This window comes from Miscanthus floridulus, chromosome 16, assembly GCF_019320115.1.
Source record: "Miscanthus floridulus cultivar M001 chromosome 16, ASM1932011v1, whole genome shotgun sequence".
NCBI classification, from domain to species: Eukaryota; Viridiplantae; Streptophyta; class Magnoliopsida; order Poales; family Poaceae; genus Miscanthus; species Miscanthus floridulus.
In genome coordinates, this window is record NC_089595.1 from 35803064 (window position 1) to 35817419 (window position 14356).

Sequence of the window (14356 nt, forward strand, 5' to 3'; positions counted from 1 at the left end):
AGTATTTTCATGTGTGAGCGCTAGACGCGAGGATTGTCACCATCAAAGTGGGGGAAATCGAGCTTGGGTAGGCGACCGGTAGCGGTGGGGTTAGCGGCAGCAGTTATCATGGGAGGGGGTGACATATAGGGTGAAGACATGGACCAATGGCCGGGACATGGACCAAGGTCGTGACTGACCCATGGCCATTGTCCCGTGGAATCGTCGTGCCCCTTGGTCCTATCAGCACTTGATTCGGTAGGTGGGCGCGCGGACGCCGATGAAGGTGAACTCAAGAGATCGGGGCGGTGCGACGTTGTGTTGAACATTGCGTGGTCCTAGTGCTTGGAGAGCTTGGAGACCTCGAGCCAAAGATCGTCGACGACGGCTTTGTCTCCCGGCGCCAGATCCCCAAATTAGTGACAGCGGCTTATAGGGCGGAGACGCAGTTGTCATGCTCATACTAGATCTGCGCGAGGCGGAGCGACTCTAGTTCAGAGAGGCGCTACTCAACGGCTGGATCCAGGGTGGTGCAGCCGGCCACGAGGGCAACGAGATGCGTGTTGATGGAGGCATCATGAGCGGCGCGAGCGGACTCTAGATCGACGAATCGACGCTCCCACTAGCGTCGTGGTCGTCGAACCGGCAGACGATCTCCTCCTTCGACTTCTGTATCTCCTCCAGAACGAGCTTGAGGTTTGGATCCATGGCTCCCAGGGATCGCTGTAGACGGGGTGAAGTGGTGGTGAGGGGAATCGGAGGCAAGGATTTGGACCGGAAGCTGATACCAATTGTGAGGAGTACAACCATAAGGAGGAAGTAGTAGAACAGTGGAAGAACGGGAAGAACAGGTAGCGTAGGAAGAGTGCTTAGCTTAGAACTAAATATTTGGATACATCATTTCATAATCTTCTCTCTTCTCCCCACTGTTACATAGGAGTATATGTTATCAGCACTTCAGCAGTGCTCAAGCAATCCCGTTGGGCCGGCGTAGCGGGGGTTGGGCCATCGGTTCCTTGTGGGCCTACGCTCGAGCGAAGCCTTTGGCGAGCCCGATGTCATCCTGGAGTCGTCCTCGCCTGTGTGTAGGTTTCTGACAGCCTCCAACAACAACAACACGGCAAATCCCAGCACTACCGTGAACCCAACCATTTCTGTGAAGTTACTGAAGAACTGATGGTCTCGTGAATCCATCCGCCAGGCGGGATTGAAAGAGGGAAGGAGGCAAGAACTTGCCATAATTATTGCAACGAATCAATTCCGTAAGTTCGATCCATTCCTCCCCTCGTTCGATCTCATCGCCGCTGCAAACCAACTTCACAGACAAATTTTCATGAAACTCGTCGTTGACGCCTGACGCAAGGAAGTTGCCTATATGCAGGGAAGACCAGGTGTTCGACGATATGCCCACGAAATAAACCCAAGCTATGCTCCGTCGGTGATACGTCTGTCGCCGACGCAGCGGCCCCGGCGGACCACCTCAGCGCGCTCCCTGACACGCTGCTGCACCACGTCTTGTCGTTCCTGCGGGCATGGGAGCGGTGCCGGTCCTAGGATTATAAGGGCCCTTCGGCGATTTCGTCGTAACGGCCCTCTTGACCATGTATAAAATCTTATAATATATATGCGCTAATTTTACTTGCAAAATGAAAGCAAATTCAATAACATATTTTTAATTTAACATGTCTGATAATTATCGAGGAACAATATAGATTAAGGAATATATTTATAGATGTATGATAATTATCGAGGAATAATGTAGATTAAAAAAATAATATTTTCGTTTTCTTTTCTCACCCATGACAAATGTTTCTTAGGTAATATTATAAAATTCTAACATGTAAATTAGAAGAAAAATATGACTATATGGGTACAAAGTACTAGAAGTCTGGAATACTATACAAATAATTAATTTAAATTAAAAATAAAAAGGAAAAAATACTTTGGGCCTAAACAACTAATCGGTGATCGCAATTTATAAGAAGAAAAGAATCAAGATGTCGTCGTCGTGGAGCCCTGCCTGGTCGTCATCCTCGTGCGCCGTGTCCGTGTCTTCGGTAGTCTAGCTCTTCGCGGCGGCGCGGTTCGCCAGCTCCGCGCGTGTAAGGCGCACGTCCCGAACTCACGATCAGAGTGTGTTGTGTGCAGCGTGACTCCTCGCCTCCTCTCTACCCGAGGGCCGTGGGGAAATGAAACTAGAAAAGAAATATCAATGTTGTCTTTTTGGACCGCCTAGCCAGTTCTATGTCTCTCTTTTTATTAGTTTGTTAATGCTTAATGGACTATAGGACCTGAGGGTTTGTATATCTGTGTTTGAGCCCCTCCTCCGCTTGGGCCCTCGGCCGTCGCACCTCGTGGCCTACCCTTAGGGCCGGCACTGCATGGGAGGTGGCGCCGACCTGCATGCTCTTGCGCCGCTGGCGCCACCTCTGGGCCTCCGCGCCCTGCGTCTGGCGCCTCGGCCGCCACCGTGCTCCCCCCGAGGAGCTCTCCAGGTTCGTCTACCTCTTCTTGCTGGAACAGGAGGCGACTGCGCCGGTGGACACGCTCCGACTGCTCTCCAGCTCCGCGAGTGACTACATCGAGGAGGATTACACCACCGTTGATGTTGGCATGTGGATCCAGTTTGCCATCAAGCGTCGGGTTCGGATCATCCACCTTACCGCGCATCCACGGTACAAGGTCTTCTCTAATCTGGAGCGCGTCAACGTCAGCTCATACCACCTAGAACACCTGAAGCTGTCAGGTTGTCGTTTGAGTGAGAAGAAGCTAAGGCAGCTCTGTTTTCACTGCCCTTCTTTGGAAGTCCTCGACCTCAAGGGCTGCTATCTAGATGCCTCTGAGATATCGTCTTCCTCTCTCAAGATGTTGTCCATCATCTAGTGCAGGATCATCAGGGACCTCACAATTGCTGCTCCGAACCTGTTGTCTCTGCACTGTGTCAAACCGCACCACCGAGCTCCCTTATTTGAGAATCTGGGTTCACTGGCCACGGCTACTGTCGTTCTTGATGACTCTTGAATGTTGATTATGAATACGAGTATAAAGACATCGATGTGGATGCACTTGGAGAGGGCAGTGACAACAACAGTGATTCTTCACTTAGAGATGATCCAGAGTGTGATAGTGATACCTGTAGTGATGCAAGCACCTGTGAATACAGTGAGATTCTAACTGGTTATGAAGATAAACGGTGTGGCGACAGTGGTGAGGACCATGATCACTGCAAACATTGTAACTGTTATGATTACGGCACATATTGGAGCAGCCGTAGGTATGGTCATCGGAACATATTTCGTGCCAGTCAAATTTTAGGTGGCCATAATGTTCTTCGCAGCATATCAAATGCTACAAGTTTGGAGCTATGAGCCAATTCTGGGGAGGTATAGTGCTGATATCTCTCTCCCGCTATTTGTGATCTTTCCTAGTTTCTTAAATGGGTCCATGGATTATATTTGTTACAGGAAAATGGTGTTTTTTCGAAATTTCAAACCATCTTTTCGTCCTCTCACATGGTGTTTATCAAAGCACATTTGGTATTATAGTATAGTATCCCAACAATTGACTTGAGCCAAAAGGAATTGAAATCAGGAAAAGTATAGCAATTGACTTAGAAAGGAAATTAGTTTTTTCTTCTACCAATTGTTGCAAAGTGAATTGATTATATACTAAGTGTAGCCTGCTGGGAACGTCCATTTATTTTAGTCAACTCACAATGTACTTATTTTAGTAAACTTCACAAAAACTGTATTGGCAAAGCTACCAAATAGTAACTTTTAGATTGAATTGAGAACCACACATTAAAGGGTTAAAGCTCTTAAGGCACATATCCCCATCACTAGGTCACACACACAAGCAATAGGCTCACTCAGGCTCTGGCTCCTCTGAAGGAGTGGCTCCTCTGGAGAAGCTAAAATAATTTTAGAAAACGTTTGGCAAAACAGCTCCTCCTGTTTCTTTGAAATGGATGAGATATACCAAATGTCCAAAGTACCCATGCGCTTATTATTTGATTTGGTTGTACGCATAAGAAATTAAAATGCATGTAATTTTTTTTGAAACAAAAATTGGCAATATTACATTAATTACTCGTAATATTTATCATGATTAAGGTAAACTGTATTTGAATTATTTTTATGACAAAAATAAGGCTAAACGTTCGGTTTTGGGCCAAGGCCCATACGGCCTGCAGCTGCAGACCTCCTGCTCCCTTCCCTGAACACCGCATGCTCCCTTCCCTGAACACCGCACGCCGCCGCTGCACCGCTTGTTAGCAACTCGCACTGGCCGCCGCCGCATGCACCTGGATGCTTGCACCACCGCTCGCCCTCGCCCAAGCAAGGCTTACCTTCTTCCACGCCGCCGTGCGCTCCCACGACGCACTTGCCTAGGCCGTCGCTTGCTCGCACAGCGTAGGCGCCCGCACTGCTGCTCGCACGATTTGCCCGACGGTGAAGCACCACGCCGGCGTCGGTTTCGTCTTGTACGTTGTACCCGGGCAAAAAGCATGCAGTGAAGGGCAACCGCGTCCATACGTCTGCGACCATCAGGTGGAGGGTGAAATCGTGGCTCCTCCTTCGTAGTGCAAAAAGGCTCCGGCTCTCCCATGCGCTTCTCCGGTGAAGCCATTTCAAACAATGGTGTTTGGTATGGCTCCTTCAAGAGCCAGAGCCGGAGCCGGAGCCCCTCCGGGAGCCATACCAAACAGGCTCTAAGTCCCTTCTGTGTGTGTTTTGTGTGCCTGACTTGTACGCACAAGTTATCAAGTGGCCTGAAGTGAGGCTGGGTTCAGCTCCTTTAAGAAAATTGTAAACTTGCTTTTCTCATATGCAAATTTAAAGATGCAATTCGTTGACATTTTATAATAAACTTGGAGGTCTGTGTAGTTTAGTCCCTCTTTTATGATTGTAATAATGAATCACTAGTGCATTTTCCATGCAAAAGTGGTGGTAGTTTTTATATCGCAATAGTTTGGGTATTACCATAATCCATATAATTTACTTTTTACAAGTCCTTACTAAAAACTATGTATTTTTACATATTCTTTCATCATATATTACTTAAAAATGCTACTTTTGTTATGCATTGAACAAATTCACTTGTATGTTCCATATGAAGGCGATCCTGAACAGGGAACTGAAAACATGCCCCTTTTTTTCGCAATCTGAAGACATTATCCCTTGGTGAATGGTGTATGGCTGCTGACTTTGATTCATTAGTTTCATTCCTACCAGGGGCGGGCCCAGCTATATTCTGAATACCCAGATTTTTTGGCAAGAATTTTTTTAGATATATAGTGTATATGTGTATATGTATTGGAAAGAAGAAAACACTGAAGATAAGTAAACATCCGGTGAGAATACGGCCCAAAAACAGACTTCTCCACTCCTCTCCTCTCCCCACCTGATGGCCCAACGGCCCATTGCGGCCGAAGAAGTTATACTGGCAAGCTAGTTTGATTCATTAAAAAAAAACTAGTTTGGTCAGTGGTCAGGGACTCTGGGATTGGGAGCAGCGGAGCAACGGGCACAGCAGCAGCTCACGGTCAATTGCTGAGTTTGACTGTATAAGTTTTCTTATTCCTCTATATGACTATATATATATTTGATATGTTTTCGTTTTGGTTTGCTGAACTATTCGTACCTTTCATTAAATAATTTTAAAATATGCTCGATTTTTTAAAATATATGAAAACTTGCTCAATTATGTGTTATTATATATTATGCAATTACATATATGGTATCCTCGCACAAAAAATATCAATTATGATGCTAAATATTAAGCTTTGTTTGTCTAAAACAATTAACATCCTTTTACATTTCGAATACCCGGCCTTAAAATCCTGGGCCTGGCCCTGTTTGCTTGAACTTATCAGCCCGACTAATCAGCCATGTACGGTGTTTTTCTTTTATAACAAAATAGTATCAACCGGCTTATCAGCTGCAGAATGCATCAGACACGTAGACGCGGGTGTTGTGCTGTGCGTTTGCTGAAGTTTGCATTCGAGTGTGTAACATTTGTGCTCGTTCACACTCAATATGGCAGCGGGCAATTTGTGCAGATTAGTGCAACGTTTGGTCCCACTTTAGAAGCCCGGAGCTAAATGGACCTTTGTAATTTTCAGATGTCCACCCATTTCTACTTGTAGGTGATCAATTGAGTTAAATATTCATCTATGGATAATCCGCTTCACTATTACAAGCGTATTTTAGCAGTTAGTTTTTTTACTGGCGACTCATAAAGAACGAGTGTCACTAGAAACAAATATGTGTGCCTATGACAATGACCCGCCAGTGGAGATACATCTTATACTGGCGCTTGGTTAAATGACCTGCATCATAAACAACCTTTGTAAAATGTTTATACCGGGTGCCGCTCATGTAAATCTATTTACAAGTGGTAGCATCATGCCAACCGCTAGTGTAAATGGATTCACACTGATGGTTCTCAAGCCAACGCGAGCGAAACTATAGAAGGCACCATTTCCACTAACCTTTAATTCCAAAATTGGCACCAGTTTTAACCATTTATGTCGTAGTTATACCAGTCGCTGGGTATCCAACATCCACACCGAAATTCATACCCATCTTATTTGGGGAGGAGGCCCCGTGCTCGTCGGATCCATTGCCGCCACCGGGGCACGCACCCCTCCCCCCACCATGGGCGCGTAGCCCCGGCTACCAACACTGAGAGGCGTGAGGGAGAGAAGAGAGAGACCGACACTGAGAGAGGTGAGGAAGAGAAGAGAGAGGCGTCGCGCCTGTGGGTGAGAAGAGAGAGGGGCGCTGACGGGCGAGTTCGGAGAGAGAAAGGGTATTGTGGTGGGCTAGAGTTTCATTTCATTTATATATTGTGACCCTGTTTTCGGATCGAGATGGACTGCCCTAGCCGATAGTGGGCTCGGCCACATTAAAAGCACCCCTAAAAGACTCTTTATATTCTTCCTAATTTGCAGGAATAGATGCTTTGGTGAAGAAATACCCGCCAACAACCTTTTTAACTGGATCTCCTAATATAGACATCCTCTATTTTGTATTCCTCACTAGCAAAAGATAGAGCGCGAAGATGACTCTCTAAAGTACGCAGAAGATGTAGAAAAGTTGTTGGAGAGTATACAGATATAGAAAATAATTTTTACTCAAGTGACTCTACATATGATGATTTAGAGAGCAAATTTTAGAAAAACTTTTAGAGATGCTCTAACAGAGGCGGGCATAGCTCAGAGATGGACCTCCCGCTTCTATAAATCTATTTTAAGAGACAGATAAATTTTGATCGCCTTTGTAGATCCAATTTAAGAGACGGATAATTTTTATGAGTAAATCGGCCGTCTCCGAATACTTAACTAATTTATTTACGAGATGGGTCTATTTTGTTACCGTCTCTATTAATAATCGTACAGTATCTCGTGAAATTATTTGTATATAATAGTGGAAGACATGTGACCCTGTTCTCTCTCTGCTCCACCGAAGACAAAAAGAAATTAACCTAAATCATTTACAGAGAAGAGTTCTCGTGTCCTCATCGAGAGTGCCCATACGGCAGGCGTCCGACACGAGTTGGCGCCGCGTGCTGCAGCGGCATGCAGCGAGACACAGGGGAGGGGAGAATGGGAGATGCATCGAGACACGACGATGAGAACTTGATGACAAGTCAGATTTTCGGTAACAGGACATGGGAGGCATGCATCGAACCGAGACAAGAAATAAACGTGCAATAAAAAGGAATCCCTTAGTTTTTTTTGTGTGTGTGTTGCACAAATCGACAAACGCGGTGCAGGGTCGCGTAGACAGCCTAGACCAGATGCAACACTTGCAGCTAAATTAATTTAAGTATATTTAATAACGATCTTACAAATATATCAGGCAGCATCGAGCTGTACAAACTGCTCGATCCATCTATGGCGAAGAACTCAACGCCCAGCGCGGACCGGCCGGTTGTCAGCGCACGAGGTAGGTGACGGCGAGCGCGGCGGCCATGAGCACGTACGCCACCGCCTGGTCCACCGTCGTGCCGTCCACCGCCCGCCGCAGCCCCGCCCGCGCCGCCGTCTTCACGGACCCCATCTATCGGCGGCGAACGACCAAAAGGGCTGCTGCGGCACGGATCGATCAGGCCCGGACCTCGCGTGCGAAGTGAACTGGTGGAGGCTCTGGTTGGTTTGGTTGGTTGGCTGGCTGATCTGATGACGAGGGACAAGCTCGGAGCGGTGCTGTGGCTGCTTTATATAGGGAGAGGCGGGCGGTGCCGAGTAGTTCTGCCGATTCCCTTCCGAGTTGGCAGCCGAGGATGCTGAATTCCTGATGCCGGGACGGGACGGCTGCCGAGCGACGAGGCACGTGGGTGTGTGTGTGTGGGTGTGGGGGTGGGGGTGGGGGGGAGTGTCCGGACGCTCTGCTTTCCTTTGCTTCGCCGCGTTCTGATGCCAACAGAATATCAGGATTTGGAGAACGAAGGTTCCGTTTCGAGCTGATCTTTCTACGGCCGCGGACGCCCGGGCCGAATTTTTTACTTTTCGACCCTTTTTTCGAAAGTTTCTCTCAAATAGACTCCTGGCGGAAAGAATTCCAGAAATGGACCCTTGGCTCGGCGCCAGAGTGAGTGGCGCCGAGCTCGGCGCCCGGGCAAACGGCCTGCAAGGGGCTCGACGCCAGAGTGGATGGCGCCGAGCTCGGCGCCGTAGATCTTGGCGCCGAGCTCGGCGCCACTCACTCTGGCGCCGAGCTCGTCCTAAATATCTACCCGGTCTTCTTCCCCATCTCGTTGCCCTAGCCAGCCCCCGCCGTCGCCGCCGCGCCCACGCCCGCGTCTGCCCGCGTCCGGCCGCCCGCCCGTGCCCGACGTCGCCCGCGCCCGCCCCACGCCGCGTGCGCCACGCTGCGGCACCCGCCCGCCCGCGCCCGCCTCGCCACGCGCCCGCCGCGCCCCGCGCCCCCCGCGCCGCGCGCGCCTGGCCGCGCCGCGCGCCCGCCCGCGCCCGCCCGCGCCGAGCCCGCGCCGCGCCGGGCCCGTCCGAGCCGCTGCTGCTCCGGCGGCCGAGCCCGCGCCGCGCCGCTGCCTCCGCTCCCTCGCCCGAGCCCACACCGCGCCGCCGTGCCCTCGCGTTGTTGGCCGTTGGTTGGCTGCAGCGCCGAGCCGCCACGCCCTCCACCGTCGTCGTAGCCTTTGTCTCCACCGCCGGCCTCGGCCTCGCCCCGCCTTGCCGACATCCACCGCTGTCCTCGCCTCGCCCCGCCTCCCACGGCCGTCGAGCCGGTCTTGCAGCGCGGAGCGCCGGCCACCCCGCGACCGCCGCGCGCCACCTCTGTCGTTGGCCGCGCCACCGCAGTCCCGGATATTCGCCTTGACCTACGCCCATCGTCCGTCGACCCGAAAAGGTATAAAATATGAATATGCAATGTACCTATTTAGTTGGTGTATGTTATTGACTGGTTATATTGTGATGACTTTGTTAGTGATATGGTTATATATATATATATGTAGATAGATAGAAACATAGATATATTGATAAATAGATATAGTTAGATAGCTACTTAGATATGTAGTTATATTTATAGTTACCTACATATGATCTTGCTATTTAGTGAGTACACTATAAATATATACGTAGTTATTATCATGATTACTTAGTTTGTAGTTAGAAAGTACTTGTTAGGTACTATCTATCGTATAATTTGGACTAAAGGACATGTGTTTCATTACGTTTTTTAAATAGATGGACAACCTAGTGATCATATATCATGGAGGCACGGTTGAAAGCGATCGTTATGGATATGTTGAGTTTCTTGACATGCAAAGCGTGCCTGTGCTATTCAATGATAGGCCTTCATTTAGTGATATGGTTGCAAGGGCTCGGGAGGAGCTGCATTGCTTTGGAGATGATGACATTGCAATTGATGGTGTACTGCACCTAGGTTGTCCTCCGAACATCTTCAGGCGAATGATCTCAATTGGTTGTGCGGATCAGTGGGACAACTATGTGAGATCGGCTATGAAGAGCCAGCTGCAATGTTTGGACGTGGTTGTTCGTCGGGTGTTAGTTGATCCAATCCCTCATGGGTTTACCCCAGCAATGGATCATCCGGGACACATCGACCCTCCCGTTCCGGAACCTTACCTGCATGTGCAGATTGCGCCTACGGTTCCTGATGCTCAATTTGCCCCCAATGCATTATTTGGAGATGGTTGTCATACTCATGTTTTCGTGGCAGATCCTCCTTATGAGATCCCTTTGACACAGAATCATCCGAGTAAGTGTCTTAACCGCATAGTTTTTGGGAGCTTATCCCGTTCCTTATATCTATTTATTTCATTCTTTCCTTATTTCTGTAATGACGTTGCAGGAGACATTCCTGAGAATATCGATGTGCCCCATGTTGCTGCGCAAGTGCACTTTTCAGATGGATTTCGTGGCTCCAATAATGTTGAAATTATGAATGATTCGGAGCCATATGAGATGGCTAGGGCTCTTGATTCTGATGATGATCGTCCTGTTGGAGAGCTGACGGAGAGTGATGTTGAGATGATGAGACGTATCTTTCCCGACCGCCGTGATCCTAGAGTTCATGAGTTTAGTGATCTTGCTCATTCTGATCTGGCGTTTGCAGAAGGACGTGATGATGAGCTCCTAGAAGCTCCTAAGGCCGGTCCTAACATGGTAATTGAGGAGGGGAGGGTGTTCAATGACCTCCCTGCTTTGAAGAGGTGGTTGCAGGCTTTTGTAGTGATACGAAAGAGGCCTTACAGGGTATTGCATTCATATGTGGAGCGCCGTTACATAGTTGTGTGTGACAAGGAACGCTGCCCATGGAGGGTTTGTGCAAGGAAGCAACAGGTGACCGGAAAATGGAAGATCACAAAAGTAGTTGGGCCACACAATTGTGCTGACCATGAGCTGACACTGAGGCATCGGCAGTTGACATCTACCCTCATTGCCAAGCGGTTAATGGGAATTTTGCAGGGAGAACCCAACATGAAGGTGAGAACAATTATCAGGACCGTTGAGGCGTTGTATGGAGGATATGTGATAACTTATGGTAAAGTATGGAGGGCTAAGCAGCGAGCGTGGAACATGATATATGGGGACTGGGAGGATGGGTATGAGCAGCTACCAGTTCTTTTCAATGCAATCAAAGCGGTGAATCCAGGCATGCATTATGAGTACATCCCAAAACCTAATGCATGGAAGGATGGGAGGCAGATATTTTTCCGTGCCTTCTGGTGCTTTCCTCAGTGTGTCGAGGCCTTTAGGCATTGTCGTCCCGTCTTCTCCATTAATGGTACGTTCTTGATTGGCAAATACCAAGGCACACTTCTTATAGCCATATCCTGTGACGCGAACAACAAGTTGGTTCCTTTGGCATTTGCTTTGGTTGAGAAGGAGAACAATGACAGTTGGGGATGGTTCTTGAGGCTAGTCCGGATACATGTGGTTGGCCCTGGCAGGGAGGTTGGCGTCATATCTAATAGGCATCAGGGCATACTTAATGCCGTGCGAGAGCAGTTAGAGGGGTATGCACCTTTGCACCATCGTTGGTGTACTCGACACCTTGCCGAGAATCTCCTACGGAAGGACAGTGTCAAGAAAAACTTTGATCTGTTGCAGGAGGCTGCTCGACAGCTTGAGGACAAGTACTTTAGGGAAAAGTTGGAGCAGGTCAGAACCACATCAAATGCAGAAGGTAGACAATGGCTCACAGGTTTGATGAGGGATTTGGAGAAATGGATGAGAGCTCATGACGACGGTGGCTGAAGGTACGAGTTTCAATGCAGCAACATGGCAGAGTCATTCAATAAGTTGCTATTGGGGATACGTGGTATGCCCGTGAATGCAATTGTTCAATTCACCTTCTATAAGCTTGTTGCCTGGTTCAACGATAGACACGCCCATGCATTGCAGTTGAGTAGTGATGGAGAGATATGGGCTCCGAAACCAAAGGCACACCTAGAGAAGACAAGAGAAAGGGCTGGCACACATGAGGTTGCATGCTTTGACCACGCCACAGGGACTTATCAGGTCGAGCATAGGGGCGGTACAACGTCCGATGGCGAGGTCCGAGAGTCGACGATACATGTGGTTGTCCTCCAAGATTTCAAGTGCACTTGTGGTAAACCAAGGCAATACCACTTTGTATGTTCGCATTTGGTGGTAGCAGCTAGGCATCGCAACTATAATATCGAGAGGAGGATACCTCACGAGTTTAGTGTCAACACGCTTGTGAACACATGGAGCCCTCGCTTCGTGCCTTTCCGGGACCCTAGAGAGTGGCCTCCTTATGATGGGCCGAAGTACATTGCGGATCCAGCTTATCGTTGGAACAAGCGTGGATCAAGGCAGAGGACGAGGCATAGGATGGTTATGGATCAGATACCCGGAAGAACTAGGCGTGGGAGAGGAACTCCATTTGTTACTGATCCCGAGCAGTACGAGTGCGGCAAGTGCGGTAGACTTGGCCACAACTCATGAAGTTGCCATTGGCAGATTAGTGAGGTAGGACTATTGGTTTATAGTATTATTTTATATTTTGTCGTATCATATATTTAATTATGCATGTCTCAATTTATGCTTGTATTTGTGTCAATTATGTATACATTTATAAGTTCATGTTTCATTGTACATTGCAATTCTAATTCATTCACTTTTTTTGTAGGATGGAGCAATTCCACCTGCTCGACCCGACGTACGAGGAGACCCACAGAGGACGTCTCGTTGCGCTGGGGCAGGTAATAATGTATAAGTTTTATTCGTACATGTGTTCGTGAAGTAACATGTGACTATGTTATCTTCGATGCAGGACCTTCTGCACCTTCGTTCTAGGACCCACAGTGGGTTCTTGGACATTCGATACGACGATAGGTACACTCTTTTCCTGCAAAGAGCTGGCCTGGATGTCATCTCCTTTCAGGTTCGTCGTGGGTTGCCCAAGTTCAACTCAGCGGCGATAACTGCGTTGGTAGACAGGTATTAAAGTGAATCATTGCCTCCATTCATGGCCATTTGTTAATGCGATTGACTTTTTGACAAGTAATCTTCCTTGGTCTTAAATATAGGTGGCGGCCGGAGACTCACAGCTTCCACCTACCTTTCGGGGAGATGATAGTCTTGCTTCAGGACTGTCAGAAGATGCTAGGCCTAAGGATTCATGGAAACCCAGTCACTGGGCAGTGCAGGTCAGAGGGATGGAGAGCACGAGTGGAGGCCTTCCTTGGGCGTGAGCTTGGCGAGCAAGGGGCTCGCACTTCTGGAGTTCCCATCTCATGGCTACGTACAGAGTTCGCATAGTGCCCCGAGGAGGCAGATGAGGAGACGGTTGTGTACTACTGCTGGGCGTGGATCCTACACCTTTTTGCTTGCGTTCTCTTTCCTAACGTGACGGGTGACAATGCGTCCTGGATGTGGATCCACTGCCTCAGTAACTGGGACCAGGCGGGTCAGTACAGCTGGGGCTCTACAGTCTTGTGTTTTCTATACCGGCAGCTGTGCAAGGGGTATCGTCGGTCTACGGCGAACCTGTCACTTGGTGGATGCGTGTACCTATTACAGCTGTGGATGTGGGCTCGTTTTCCAGTTGGTCATCCAGAGGTACTGGCTCGTCGTGAGTGGTTCCAAGGTCAGCCTCCAAGTCGCCAGCCGACGTGGGCGTACCTTTGGGACCAGGTCAGGGTTTCGCACACGAGGATAGACCGGGCGTACATTCAGTACACGAACGAGCTAGATTCGCTGACGGCGTCTAGTGTAAGTAAATTTTATTTTCCATGCACCTATTAAAAGGATTAGTATACCATCTAACATCTTATTTGAACATGATGCAGGTAGAGTGGGAGCCATATGGTGGAGAGGACGCACTACTTTTTCAGCTGAGCGCCGTATGTGGGGCCGACGACTACTTCTATAGGATGAGGTGTCCTCTAATCTGCTTCTATGCTATCGAGTACCACCTGCCAGATAGGGTTGCACGCCAATTTGGAGTGAGACAGCTTTGGCCTATGCCTCTGTTCTCGACTGGCGTTGACTTACACAAGTAAGTGTTTTGATATTTCAAATGAGTCATGATGATGGTCCATTTATTATAATATGGTGCCACGTACGTGGATTAATGTAACGATGACATACGTGCAGGTTGGATCGTTAGAGGAACAAGAAGATTTTTGACTGAGAGAGGCACCACCAGTCCTACATTGAGGAATGGGAGGAGATGCACGACAACCTGGACGACAACAACGAGCCGCACACGAACCATGAGTTCAGGCGGTACCAAGCTTGGTACCAGCGTTCGACAAGGTGTAGGCTCAGACTACAGTGGACCGAAGCTGACTACGCTGACATCGAGTCCTCCGACGATGAGGACACGACGTACGACCGGTCCACTCGTGCAGG

General features: G+C 48.8%; 1 protein-coding gene and 1 pseudogene across 1 annotated transcript; one reads left to right on the forward strand and one right to left on the reverse strand.

Annotated features, from left to right (window-relative positions):
* The window catches only part of LOC136510577 (F-box protein At5g03100-like), a 5862-nt pseudogene extending 626 nt beyond the window's left edge, over window positions 1-5236 (forward strand).
* A 3511-nt stretch (window positions 5237-8747) lies between these two features.
* On the reverse strand, window positions 8748-9188 carry LOC136510578 (glycine-rich cell wall structural protein 2-like). Its single transcript, XM_066504981.1, has one exon. It carries the CDS (start codon window positions 9186-9188, stop codon window positions 8748-8750), a length of 441 nt encoding a protein of 146 aa, XP_066361078.1.
* Between the last annotated feature and the right edge of the window lie 5168 nt (window positions 9189-14356).

Bases quoted from the DNA above. Each gene is read 5' to 3' on its own strand.
- LOC136510578 (XM_066504981.1), bottom strand. From the start codon at position 9,188: ATGTCGGCAAGGCGGGGCGAGGCCGAGGCCGGCGGTGGAGACAAAGGC.